The 14,868-nt window shown below is 40.8% G+C and overlaps 1 protein-coding gene across 9 annotated transcripts in view; it reads right to left on the bottom strand.

The window, feature by feature from the left end:
• Nucleotides 1–14,868, bottom strand: part of ARHGEF7 (Rho guanine nucleotide exchange factor 7) — a 194,765-nt gene that overhangs the window by 59,708 nt on the left and 120,189 nt on the right. For all 9 annotated transcript variants that reach the window (XM_038392408.2, XM_038392399.2, XM_038392297.2 and 6 more), the window contains 3 exons: nt 10,856–10,950; nt 10,366–10,461; nt 2,191–2,313 (listed from right to left, as the gene is read on the bottom strand). In XM_038392408.2, coding sequence (XP_038248336.1) covers nt 2,191–2,313; nt 10,366–10,461; nt 10,856–10,950 — 314 coding nt within the window. The remainder of the gene's footprint in view (nt 1–2,190; nt 2,314–10,365; nt 10,462–10,855; nt 10,951–14,868) is intronic.

Raw genomic sequence — 14,868 nt, 5'->3', positions numbered from 1 at the left:
ACTTTGAAACTAGCTGCACGTCTACAGTGTACTATTTAATTGTTCTATGATATTTTTGATGACTTCTATAGAGATTCACAAAGTTGATTTTACAGACCAGAAAGGGACTGCAATATCTTTTATCTGGGTGATACCTTCCAGAAGCAGCATTTCTTCTTCTCCCCCGTAACACAACTACAATCTTCCCCCATTATAAACATTTTATCTGTAATTCTAAAGGCACCGGTTTTCTCCTCTGTTCTCTGAACAGTTTTGAAGCACTGGATAAATTTTTCCCCTACACACAGCCAAATCTTAAGAAATATATCTGTTCACTTTGCTATCGATTGCCAAGTCCTATTTACATGGAATCCCAGCCTGGCATGTGGGAAGATGGCAGAGGCACTAACTACTTAGCAGAAAATGTGAGAAAGTCCTTAGGCTGAACAAGATTATTAAAAATTCTGGACGCGTATTGTCTGAATACTTCACAGTGTACAGAGAATGCCAGCTGAAACTAGTCATCAGCAAGAAAAAAAAATCATAGCATTTTATACATTTTGTTTCATTTTCCTTCCTCTTCACCTCCCATAGAGTACTCTGTCACTGTTTGCTTTCACTGTAACGTGTAGCAAGCATTTCAGTTTGTTCTTTCACAAACACAAAAAATTAGAAAACCTTAGTTAAGGAGGAAGTTGGGGACAGATCACCTGTATCAAATGATTCAAAGGTTTATATTTTACATGATTGTGAATTAATAAGAAGCATGACTAGACCATAGAACATATTACTGAAAAACTAATACTGTTGAAAATGAAGGCCTCAGTCATGTCTGACTTTGCACAGGGAAGGTGGAGAGGGTGCAAAGAGCCTTTTTCCCTGGCTCATTGCCAAAGGCAAAAATTCTGGTGGGATGTACAGGCAGTGCTCCCTGCTTGCTCCCCTATGTCTTCTAACTTCATGGAGAAGGGCAGGGTAGGATGGCTATGGTTCTCTGACTCATGCCCACAGCAGCCACCAAAGCTTCCTAAAAAAGAAAAGGAGTACTTGTGGCACCTTAAAGACTAACAAATTTATTTGAGCATAAGCTTTCATGAGCTACAGCTCACTTCATCGGATGCAAGCTTCCTAGGCTTCCAAAGTGAACACACACTCAGTCCCTTGAAAAGTTACTGAAACAAATGCCACAGCATTTGCTTCTCAGGAGTCCTTAGGAGGAGATCCAGTTGCAGGACAGCTCCCCACCTTTACTAGAATGCGGCTGTGGCTTAAAAGCAACAGTCTAGCTCCAAACTTTCTCCCTCTGTAAGACATGGTGCCTGTAACCGTGCTATAAATGAATGGGGCCCTAAACATAGCCAAACAACCTCAGCAGCTAAAGGTAGTCATGTTAGCTCAAATGCTTGTTTCTGACAAACAAGAGATGCTCATTTTGTAAATTATACAAAATTAAGGCCCGGATCCTGCAACACCTATGCACGTATTACTTATAGTCACATAAATCGTGACATTGACTTCATTGGAGTGAAGTTGAAAATAAATATAAATGTTTTCAGAACTATTAAATTAACATTTTCGGAATGCTTTCCATGCAAATTTATTGCTCTCAAAATGTAAGATCCAAGTTCTAATTCCAATATGTGGAAATGCACACCACCTCTTACTGTATTGAAAAATTAGCATTTCACATGTGTGTGGAAAGGTATCAATTTTTTCAAGGCATGTCATGATTTATGCTTATGCATCTGAGATTAGACTCTAGCCCTGCACTTGGTCTTTCAGAAGCTGGAAGGTTAGTTCTCCAACACAACCCTTCAACGGTTAAGATACAGATGGCAGACAGTAGAAAGTTACAGAAACCAAAATCAGTCATGCCAGAACTTTCAAAATCAACAACATTTTCACACACATGCTCTCAAAACTAAGATAATATGTACTACGGTTTCCTTTACATGTTGACAGTTTATGTGCATTCTTTATGTTATAAAAATCTTCTCAAAGAATAGTTTTCCAGAGAGTGATACAATGGCCCTGGTTGTGCAGAATAGCTTTGGTTTGGTTAAACAGGCTACAATGCAATGAGTACTCACCAAAAAAGGCTGTAGGGTATTCAAAGTAAGTGCACCTATCAGCTTTTTTTTAAAAATTACATACTTCTTATTTTAATCACTTTTTCCGTAGGAGTTTTAATTGAATATAAAATAAACATACCTGTGTTCTGTGAGAACATTTACTGCTGATGGGTGGTTGGCACAGTATGCAAGGTATAAATTTTTCATTTGTGGCATTAAATTTAGAAAGCATCCTCCAACCCTTTGCTGAGCTTCAGGCAACCTAAAGTAAGTGACATAAAGGAAGATTAAATTATAGTTACACTATCAAGACAAAACAAAAGACTTAAACAGCAAGAACATGTTACACTTTGAGAAAGGAGACCTCAAATTACTCTACAACCATCAGTCTATCCTAGAATCAGTAACTACAAATATCTTCCTCTTCAAATGATTCTATCCTGTAATCTCCATATATTGCCATGCAAAGCTATGTCACCATACTGTAGGCAGAATGTATAGCGACACTTATAATTAAGGCTACAATTTAGTCATTGATATTTTTAGTAAAAGTCATGGACAGGTCACAGGCAATAACCAAAAAATTACAGGCTGGTGACCTGTCCATGACTTTTACTAAAAATATTCCGAATTAAATCTTAGGGTGTGTATCTGTGTGGCTTCCAGGGATGCTGCTGATCCTGGGGGTAGGGGCATTCCAGGCCCCCAGCTGCTGGGGTAGGGGGGCGGCCCAGGACCCCACCACTGCTGCTAGGTGGGGAATGGCCTGGGGCCCCACCACCACTGCTGCTGCTCTGGGCAGGGGGTGGCCAGGGGCCCTGCCGCTGCTGCAATCCGTGACCTCCATGAAACACTCGCAGCCTTACTCATCATTAAAGGTAGTTTTTGGCGGGATCTTCACATCAAAGTTATACTTGTATGATAACGTCAGTCAGGGGTGTGATATTTTTGCCAATATAGTTATACTTGTACAAACCCTAGTATGGATGTAGCTATACCAGAATAAAGGTGCCTTACACCGGTATAGTTACCCCTCTCCCCCGAGAGGAATAGTTATACTGATATAAAGCACCTTTACACAGATATAACTGAGTTTACACTAGCGGGGTTGTACTGCTGGTGGTACAGCTTTCTATTGTAGACAAAGCCTTTGTCAGTTGCTCATAAACCTTTTCAATCATTTACTTTTTAGGGTGTAATTTCCCGTGTTTGGTTTCTGCATGAGGGTGAATTTGGCTGAAAAGTTTCAACAAAAACAATTTAGCAACCCCAGCACTAATTCCAGCACCACTGCCTACCAGGACTGCTGTGATGGGAATCCAAGCCTCTGCCACTCTGGATCTCCAAGTTCCTGGAGCCTGGACAGAGCCCAACCACTGCCCCAATCAGGCAGCTCCCCGCTCGGACTCCCTCCCAGGGAGGGCGGCGGAACATGCTGTGGGGGCAAGCGCAGCAGGAGGAGAGTGTCCCCCTACAGGTAACATGCAGCGGAGAGAGCGCGGTGGCCTCGAGCTGGGTGTCCAGGGGTTGCTGGAGAACGGACGGACACATGACCAGTCATGTGACCTCCCCTTTAGATCGCGCCCCCATTCATCTATGGCGGGGTGCACTCGGGGGAGGGGGCAGAGCGGAAGAGGCAGGGTGGGGCTTTGGAGGAAGGGGTGGAGTGGGGATAGGGCTGGGGACGGAGTGGGGGTGGAGCATACCACAGAGAATCAGAAAGTCAGCTCCTGTGCTTCAGACTCCCTGGTATTTAAAACACACCCCTCTCCCAGAACTGCACCCCAAAGGTGGCAAGCTTCTGGTTTACTGCTGAACTCTCTCAGGTGTACCCAGCAGTTGGTGAAGCAGAAAGAACACACATTTTGTCCAGTTTAACATCTTTACTCTCTTTGTATCCCTACTCATGTAAAGCACAAGACAGTACAAAGCATACTCATAAAACGTCCCTCATGTCCTAGTTCACCCTTTCCTTGTGCAACCATCCGGGTCCAGGCAGACAGCCAGGGTCCTCTACCCCCTTGCCCGCCCACCCACCCTGCCCACCCTCACCTTAATCTGTTGCAAAATGGCTCTCTCCCCTAGTTCCCTCCTATGAGTCCCTTAATACACTTCTGCTTCTTTCATTCTGCCTCCTGGTAACTTTCCATTGCTTCTAAATCCCTCTCTCTTCAGACAAGAGGAGGAAGTGTCTTTTCCCAGCTAGAGCCAACCCACTGTCCCAACCTATTTTACTTTGAACAGACCACCCTTGTGGGCTGATCCCTCACTATTGTCTCTGGCCAGGCAGAAGCAGGATACAACCTTGCTAATTCATGGCTGATCCACAAACATACAGGTTTTCCATGACAGTACTTTCATGATGCAATTTCATGAAGTTATGCACCGTTTAGAAGTGGTACAGACAGTACCCCGAACAGTCACAATGGCTTTGGAGAATAACTGAGGCCTGTCTGCCCTCCTCAGCTCGTTTTTGAGAGAAGGAGTGCATCTCTCAACCGTTTGAAGAAATAACAGCTGTTCTTGTGGATTTCCTTGTAGCATTTTTTCTGTCTGGACCCAAGGTCTCTCTAATACTTCTAATCTGGAGTTAATTGAACATATCTGATCACAGGCACCGACTTTCATTTTTCTGGGTGGGTGCCTCAGCCCCACTCCACCTCTTCCCCTAAGGCCCCACCCTAACTCCGCCTCTTTCTGCCCCTTCTCCCTAGCGCCTCCAACCTGCCACCAAAAAGTGGCTGGTGGGTGCTGAGCACCCCTTTTTTTTTTTCCCTCTCCTGTGAGTGCTCCAGCCCCAAAGCATTCACGGAGTCAGCACCTATGCTTCTGATCTAACCTCAGAGTGCTCAACAAAAATCTCAAAGCACCTAATACCAAGATGACTCAACAGCATAGTTCTACATCCGCGTGGGAGTACAAGTATATGTTACCCTGTTAGCATCCTATGTGGATTTGTGGTAATGTAAAAACACTCCGTTTAAGGTATGATAGTTAAATAGAAAATATAAAAACGATTATATATAAACTTGGTGGGGTGGGAGGAAGGATGCAAATAGATAACAGAATGTTTGGAACATTATTAGGGGAATATGTTCAGAAGTAGTAGCCTTCGGGATTGTCTACACTGCCCCACAACTTGGACTAAGGGGGTGTGAATAGCAGTGCACACCAAAGCACAGCTCTGTAACTCTCCCATGTGGACACTGCAAGTAAAAACTAAAAGGTCCTTGTTCATGTTAACATAGTTCTGACTGATGATGATTTTCTTAATAAGAGGGTCATACAGTTAATATGAGTAAAATCAACATTCCTACCCCAGTATAAGGACATATAGAGAAGCAACAAAAATAATCATAACTACAGCATAATTTTTTTCACGTTATTTCAAAGCCACATAGGCTTGGTCTTTACCAGGAAAATGACATGCCACTAACAATGTTGGTCGGCAACAGGCCACCCCCTCACCCCCTGAATTGCTGCTGAAAAAGGATTTCTCGGTCTCTCTCAATATTGTTTTCTGTTTACCCGACACATTTTCGATAATTTTTCCACACAAATTTCCACAGGTACAAATTACCTGTACCTTCCCCTCAGACATTCTGTACTTTTACCAAAAGACCAGGAAATTATTCTCTACTGTACCTTTTTAGAGGCATTGTAATATTAGTCTATACATTCCCCACCGACATCAGCTAATTAACATACAAGACACAATGTGAGGCAGTTGGTAACCCATTTCCTTTGACTTTTCTAGATCATGCATCAGTCATTAATATTTTTCTATTATTTTGCAGGAGCAATGAATACATTAACTATTATAATGAGCATGTCATTTTTATCTCCTTTAGCTGTCGAAGAACAAAGGTTAATATCTGTCACCACATCGCATGAAGCTATTAGCAATTAGCATGTTCAAATCCAATAAAGATGATAGTTATTTTATATAATTTATTCTCAAGTTGACATTTCATGAGTATTCTCATATTTTTGGTATTGTAATTAAAAAGCAATTACAGAAATTAAAAATACTCAGATACACAATACTCAACAGATACATACATACATAACATACACATAAATGATTTAGAAATGATAATTTTTCTCTGATAGCGAAGTTATAGTTAAGGGTCTGACAAAATATCTATTATAAATTAAAGTGTTATGGTTTTGGTTTTTGGTTTTTTTTAGCTCTACGAAGTTTCAAGATAATATAATTTTTGAAGTCTCAAGTCTCAGACCAACAGCTACTTTATTTTCAGAGAAATTTTGAATTAAAGTACAGTGGCGTGACAGTTTGAGTTATGAGAGGCCAAAGATGTGTATTTACTCTGTATATGAAATTATAAGGTCTAATACACAACCTGCATTGTTGCACATTTACTATACCAGCTGAGCTATGACTACATAGGAGTGTATCTGTAGATTACAGTTATGAGGGGATATATGAGGTCTAGCCTCAGTGATATTACTTAGATTTAAAATGGAGCACTATTCCCCTGATTTTTCAAAAAATAGTGACTAAAAGTGGGATATGCAATAGCTCAGTCACAATCTTTTCAAGAGTCTGGACGCCTAGGACTATGAGCTATATCTAAGACTAGACTGGCAGCCAGCATAGACAGTAATATTAGTATTATATGTCACTAAATCCTATATTGAAGGACCTAGGTATTTTGCAGAATACTGGACCTAAATTCTGATGCAAGGACCCTGGATACCGCAATACTCCGGTGAAGATCTTAGAAATGTGGTAGCTTCAGACACTTTTTTTTTAAATTTAGTTTTTTATAGAATTAAATATAACAATAAATACAATCAGTACTGCAGACCCATTGTTATTTAATTTATGCTGTCCCCACATTTTCAGTTTTCAAAACATGACATGTACAAAATGTCAGAGGAAAGCTGGAGGTTTTGGCAATTGAGTAAGGCTGTTGGCACTCGAGGATGCAGTTTGGGATAGTGGAATAAACACATTAACTCAGAGGTCCCTAAACTGTGGGCCGCAGAGGAACATCTAGGGGGCGCAGAGGAACATCTGGAAGGGTCTAGGCCAGCTCCCATGGGACCTGCTCTGCCCCTAGTTCTGCTCTGGTCCTGCCAGTAGCTGGGTCCCCAACTCCCAGCCCTGCTCCTGGCCCTGTCCCCAGCCTCGGCTGCAGCTCCATTCCTGGCCTGGGACCAAGGCTGGAGGCAGAGCCAGGAGCGAAACCCCACCTGGCCACAGGCCCGGCTGCCAGCCCCCACCATAGCCTGGCTGTGGCTCTGCTCTGCCACTGCACCCACTCCCAGCTGCGGCCCCAGGCCCGGCCCCCTTACCCCTGTCCAGAACCCCCCCCCCACAAGCAAGGGGGGGGAGCGACCCTCAAAAGTTTGGGGACCACTGCATTAACTGGATGTTGATGTTTATATTGTCACGTTTAGGTTTCACAATTAATAACTCATTGAGAGGAACGGAAGGAGGCATTTCACACTTCTCCAGGCTATCGTTTTAGGCTGCCTACAAACTCAGGAAGAACTGTATTTGTTTACAATTCAATTCACATTTTCAAGGTTTTCTTTGTGACTATGGGAAGGTTTCAGTTAAAGCCATCCTTCTTCAACCATCGCCCTTACTGGCCCTTCTACTCCTCTCTCACTCACACTCAAGTGGTATTTCATAGACAATTTGTGGACCTCACTCAACTCCACCCAATAATAATATTCCCGCTTCCCTTAGATATTATTCAATGAAACCAAAATGAGACAACAGGCTGGGCAAAATCTGTAGAGACAGCATAGTTGAACTCAATGTAAATCTAGCACTAGGAAGAGTCTTGAGGTGTAAGTTAGTTAGGATCTTTTCAAATACTGCACTTTTACTGTCACTTACCTGATGAAGAGAGAAGTACTGTAACCCTAAAAGAATCTGTCTGATGGCAGCAACTGCCCAGGCAGCCAGACAAGAAATGTTTGTGGGGCACCAGATTGTCTATGCTGTAATATAAGTGTCTGGAGGCAAGTTTAAGGAGGACAAACCTTCTATAGAACACAAGAGAAACTTCCAGAATGCTGCAAACAAAAATCAAACTACCCCGCAAAGATTAGGTTCCAAAACACTTGAGATTTTGCCATATCAAAAAATCCTACAACAAACCACAACTTTATCAAGCTGCTAGGTGTGTGTGTTCTGTAATAATCTAATTTACACCAGCAGCAGGATTAAACAAGTTAGATAGCAAGATTCCTGAAAAGACGCTTAACAATGCACTGGAAAATATCTGTTGTTGAGATACAAACCAATGAACCTTTTGCAAGCAACTCAAAGGGCAGAAAAAAAATGATTCTACTTGAAAAGAGGAAGTGATATTCAATTTATTTCCATTCTCATGCATGTCAATATGTCACATTATTTAGGCTGGCAATACTAACATAAAAACTATTTAAAATTTCTGGCAGTGTCTGCATTTGGTCATTTGTGTACATCACGTCTTTTCACTGTACACTGCAACATGAAGTGCCTGAACGATGAAACCTTAAGATCCCTGCCAAAAAATAAAATGGTAAACCTATTTTGAGCCTAGAAGCTGCTATCAGTTTATAGAGCAGGTTTGCCAGCCAAAACAACATGGCAAGTTGACAAAAATCAAGACATCCTGGCAGGCATTCTTCTACACTACAGGAGTTATGATGGATTGGATTGAAACAGCAGGAAGTCAGCAACTCAAGTCAGTACACAAGGATGAAAATTAAAATGAAAATACAAGTTGGTATTGCCAATGTGTTTATGAGGAGAATGTAATACAGAACATTTGCAATCTTCTGTAGTCCTGGGGCAGTTTCCTCTGCCCACCTACCAGCATCCGTTATGTTCTCAATATATTACATAATAGCATTATTTTAAGTAGCAAGAACAGGAAATAAAGGACATTACAGGAAGGTGATCTGCTACAGTTTAAATCAGGTAGCAAAGCCTAAATAATTGTCTTCATGTAAGTTTAAATGCTGAAAATCATCACACTAATCTATATGTCAGAGGTACACAAACTGGCATTATTATATGGTAAAGGAATTTCCTTGTATAAAGGAGATGGGTGTTCTGCTCTCTTATTTTTACATATATATATAATATCTTAACCATCAAAATGCATGAAAAATTATAATATATACATGCGGAACATTTCACTTAAGTGACCTCCAAAATTCAGCAAACGTTATATTGGCACCCACAGAACTCGGTAACAGAAGTGAAGTGATGAAGTAAAGAGGCATTTAAGAAGGCAGGATATAGTTTCTCTCAGGGTTTTATAAATTTACCTAACCCATTCAAGCCAAGGACTAAATCTACTTGGCCGGGTGAGATGCCTGTCTCCCAAAGCACCAGTGGAGGGAGCACTGTTACAAGAATTCCTCTGTCACCCTGCATGTAGTCCCAAACTCTTCCTTACCCTCTCTCCTTTGTACAAGTTGTCCAGATTTGGACGTGGAGCCAGATGCGGGGAATAGGATAAGGAATTATAGAGAGGGCCACTGCTAAAAGAAACGAGGTTTTTAGTTCCTTAAGTGTGCTTAGGTTTTTGTCACCATAAAACTTTCATTCAGAAAGTATTAGCTCATATTCTGTACCATGTAGTACAGGGACATAAGCAGTAAACATTACGTTAACATTTCAACCTATTCCTGCTGGGGGAGGCCTTGATAACCTGATCTGCCCCCCACGGCTGCAGGTTTGGCAGCACTAGCTCTTTTCTGGTCATGGCACAGCCCAATTGTAGAGTATGCTATTGGGACCAATGATCCTTCTAATTCCCTCTGCGCCCCTCCCCCTGGATGTGTGAAACAAACGACTAGCAGAGTTCAAGACTTAAACCTATGAACATAATCTTTCCCACACACAGTCCATCTCCTGATTCACACACGCTCTTTCTTTTTTTACATTATTTCCCTGCCATTTTCCTCACCGTACACGTTCTCTCCAATCCCAACAATCTGTCTCTCACTCTCTCCACTGGAAGGGGAGAGTTCCCTTCTCTCACAATAAAAGGCCTCTTTCTCTACCAGTAGTACCACCTGCTCAGCTTTGCCTCATCATATATGTAGTGACATAATGCAACATTCCCACTCCCAACCTGCTGCTGCTGCCACTGCTTCTTAAGCAAAGAGCTGAGTGGGTTTTTCAAGCCTAGATTGCTGTAAAAAGATGAACCAACCTTTGAGATGACAGCACTGAAAAATGAAAGTTTCATTTTCCAGAAACAACAGTGTCCCCCAGAATATACAGAAGAAAGAATTTCCCAACTTTAATTCTGCAGTCTGTTTGTATAGTACTTACTTGGTGCATTCTTCTAATGACTGTACAAGCATTTGCTGGTAAGAACTGATTTCTTCCAGGTTTCCCATTAAATATGAAGTATTTGCAGAGTTTAATCTGAAGCCAAGAAAAATAAAGCTTAGTAAGCAACTGCAAACTCAAAAAAAACCCCTAACCTACATATAAAACTTTACTTCTATTTTTGCTTTAATCAAAGTCATAGATTTGACAACAAAAATATGTATTTACTATTATTATTAATTTGCATTACCATAGCGCCTAGGAGCCCTAGTCATGGAGCAGGACCCTACTGAGCTAGGCACTGGACAAAGAGGACAAAAAAAACAGACCCTGCACCAATGATCTTACAATCAAGGCTTAAGAAATTATAGGCAAACATTTCAATGCTAAATGACTACTTAACTGTAAAGCTTGTAAAACTGAAGTTTTGATCATATGAAAAACAAAATCTAAGCCCTAGTTAAATTAAAAGAAAACAAAATGCACATACTTTTCAGTGACTTGTAACGGTCGCAAGTAGTTTGAAAGCATTGTCTGTAGTTCCTTAGCATATTCATTTTCTGTTTCTAAAATATTTTGTAGCACCTACAATAAATATATGACAATTAGTGACTATTTTGTTATTTTCAAAGAGACATCACAAAATATTTTTAAAAAATTGAAATATTGTTTTTAGCATTTACTGTAACAAGTATACTGTAAGACCATAAAACTTACCCAAAGAGCTAATAATCAGATACTGAATTAGATTCATACACTGACAATAAGTTGTTAAATATTACACAGTGCAGCTATTAAACTTATATCAGATACTGTTTGAAAAACACTTTTCCTTCAGATGTCTATGTACCACAAAAGGAGTAAGCCCAAAGGAAGGTTTCATTAAACTTAGCAACGTTTCCTGTAGAATTTAAATACCTACACACTGAGCTTTTTTAAAAGTAGGAGAATATTATTGCTTCTATACACTTTAAAACGGTTGAGGGGTTTTCAGAAAATTACAAAAAAGTACCAGAAGTTAGCACTAGTCTTTTGAATCCCTTGTTACCATCTATTCTTCTATTGGGATTATTTCCTCAATCTTAATGATTAAAACCAATGCAGAAACCTAATCTTGACTGCCAAATTTGTTACTGAGTTTACCTGGAAGCGCAAATCTGTGTCTAGGAGGACTGTGGGTAAATTTTAAATACACAATGTGATTATTTTAAGATATTTCTGTTTAAAAATACATTACAGAATGTTGACTGAATGTGAATGTAACAGCAGTAAACTACTGCAGAAAAATTACTACAGTTTCGGACATAAAACAAAGAAACAATATGGCACAAGATTTTTTTTACATCGTATCACCACATGTAAATCAACAGCAGTAATTTAGAATAACTTGAAATGTATACAGGAGATCATTCTTTATTAGGCAACCTCCTCTAAAGAGATTGCCCCAAAAGATCCTAAAATGTATTCTGCTCGGTTCTAAGAACATAAGAACAGTCATACTGGGTAAGATCAATGATTAACACTAATTTTTAGTCACGGGTATTTTTAGTAAAAGTCATGGACAGGTCACGGGCAACAACAAAAGATTTATGGCCCGTGACCTGTCCATGACTTTTACTATATACCCCTAACTAAAACTTGGGTGGGGGGCTGCGGGTGTTCTGGGGGGGCCATCCAGAGGTGCTGCGGATGCTGGGAGAGGTGGCCTGGGACCCCACTGGTGCTGGGGGGGTTTGATGGGGCTCGCAAGCTCCCTACCCAGCTCTGCCATGTGTCCCTGCAGCTCCTAGGAGGGGCCAGGGGGTTTCGCACGTGTTCCTGCCACAAGCACCAGCTGCGCAGCTCCCATTGGCCAGGAACTGCAGCCAATGGGAGCTGCAGAGGAGGGGGCATGAGAGCACGGGCAGCACACGCAGCTCCCTGTCCCCTCCGTTTAGGAGCTGCAGGACCATGCTAGTGGGAGACATGGAGCCCCCCACCTGAGAAAAGCACCCCACCGCCCTTAGCCCCCTCCCACACACCCAAACTGCTGCTGTTGCCCCTGGGGCTGCTCGGCTTGGGCAGCCCCTGAGCCAGCACCCACCACTGTAGAAGTCACGGAGGTCACAAAACGTCACAGAATCTGTGACCTTCATGACAGACTCGCAGCCTTACCAATGATCCATCTAGCCCAGTTCCGGTCTTCCAACAGTGGCCAGTGCAAGATGCTTCAGAGGGAGTGAACAGAACACGGAAATTTATCAAGGAATCCACCCCACCATCCAGTCCCAGTTTCTAGCAGTCAGGGGTTTAGGGACACCCAGAGAGCATGGCGTTGTTTCCTTGACCTGATGCATTTATAGTAGAAGTCCCTCCTTTGTTAAGCAACCACAGTTCTGTAGCCCCTTCAGACAGGTTTCATTGTCTCCAAAATGTCAACAGACATGCACAGTACAGATTTTACTTACTGGTGATTCAGCAACAGAATGGCTGTTAGAATTTGTTAGAATATTTTATATGTAAGGAAGCAGACCATTTTTAAGCTTTTCTGCCTTACAGAATCACAATTAGATTTGTTCTTGCTTTATGTAAACCAATGTAACATGGGTGTGTTCTGGATAGTTCTGCGACTTTTAATGCATTGCATGTAAGATGCCACATTACCTTCTCTTTCTTGTGTTATATTTGTCTATATTAACATCTAATTTCATCATTTATAATAAGGACTGCACTAAATGTATTATTCACCGTTGTAGTCTATACTCTGTTTTAAGACATAAAAAGCCATTCATGTCTAAATGCAAACGTGATGAAACAAATGACATCTGAACTATTTAAAATGAAGAATTCACTGTTTCTTTCATTGGTGTCATTGAATTCTGCTTTATTCTCTGAATGGTTCTATTCATCTGAAGGAAAAGAGATCACTTTCGAGTTCACTCTCTTGTTGGAACTCTGAATCCTGACCCAAAGATTAAAATGTCTCCATTCTTCAAGACACCGTGTCAGAGGAATGCCAGAGAGAAAGCATTAGCTATTAATTGCGCAGCTAGAACATACAGTACAACATTAGTGCACAAACTGTAAGTGGAATAAACGTATTAGTTTTAATGTATTTGGAAAGGGGCTAAACAAAGATAAAAACTATAGCTGATCATTACAGAATCACAAACAAGAGTGAACATGGTTTCATGCAAAAATATAACAAAAAGAGTGCTAAAATAAAATGCATAACACAGAGCCATTTGCCCTCTCATGGCTAACTCCAAAATTAATTTTTCCAACATGGCTTTCCCATAAAACAGTATGTACACACACAAAACTTTCCAAAGCTGAGAAGAAGGAATGAGATAAACCAACATCAAGAACATGACATCCTGAACACGACAAAGTGCTCCAGTACCAAAGTGAAAGAAATTTGCTGAAGACTTGAAAAAAGCCTCAGTACCATGGCAGTCTCTATGACACAGCAAATATTCTGAATGTACATTCTGTTTCACAACGTAATAACTGCCTGAAAATCTGGCAACTAAATATTAACTTGTACAGAGATCGCTTGATTTTTTTTGAAAAAAAATCATTTAAAAGGGTAGCAAATATTTCAACATTTTTAAGAATCAATATGCAGCAGTACCCCCAGGAAATTAAAATGCATTGAACAGTCAATATCACTGTGCTGTAAAGCCCTACTCAAAAAGGTAAGTTACCAGATTCAACTACTTTGCTTTAAATTATTCCAAAACTTTACTGGTGCGATGCAATGCTCTTAGACATGCACATATTATTAAAAGTCATTTAAAACACATTAAACTTCTCCTTTAGTTGACTTTCCTGTCTGCATAAAGAGTGATGACTGTCATTGTATACAGCATTTTTGTTTCTACTTTGAGAAGCATTTTTTTTAAACCTGGTTCACAGAGATCTAAATGCCATTTTTCTGCGTCACCCTGCCCCCAGCAACTTTCAGTATTACTTATCTACCTCACAACGAAGTTGTGAGGATTAAATGTCTGTACAGCACTTTGAAGATATAAAGTTCTATAAAGTACACAGTATTACAAGTGCCTCTCCAGAGTACTTCTGAATTCCTAATCTCACCATCATGCCTGTATTCTCTAAAAATCACCTTTCTTGCCTTTCCTGCTTTCTGCATGTTCTGGCTGCTGCAAGACCCCATGAGACCTCAAAGACCTTGTTCTCAAAGCTCCATCACAACATTTGCACAGATAAGTCTGGGTACCAAAGGAACGGGTCGTTTTCATTGAAAGGGCAGCTTTTACAATACGTAACACTAATGAATGGCATAGAAAGCTGAACTCATCCAGTGCAAGCTTTCCCTTAGTCACAAGGCATGGAAAAATCAAGCGTGGTTAACAGTTCTGTCACACAAACCCAGTAACCTCCCCAAGGCAAAAACTATCACCCAAAAATGGATTTAAATGACCTACATAGAACTGAGCAACTTTCAAACCACATGAAAAGAAAATCAGATTTTGTTACAACATTAGGGACATACGGCACATT

The sequence above is a fragment of the Dermochelys coriacea genome, chromosome 1 (assembly GCF_009764565.3).
Source record: "Dermochelys coriacea isolate rDerCor1 chromosome 1, rDerCor1.pri.v4, whole genome shotgun sequence".
NCBI lineage: Eukaryota > Metazoa > Chordata > Testudines > Dermochelyidae > Dermochelys > Dermochelys coriacea.
The sequence above is the reverse complement of the archived record's forward strand: the minus strand, read 5'-3'. Positions and strand labels throughout refer to the sequence as shown.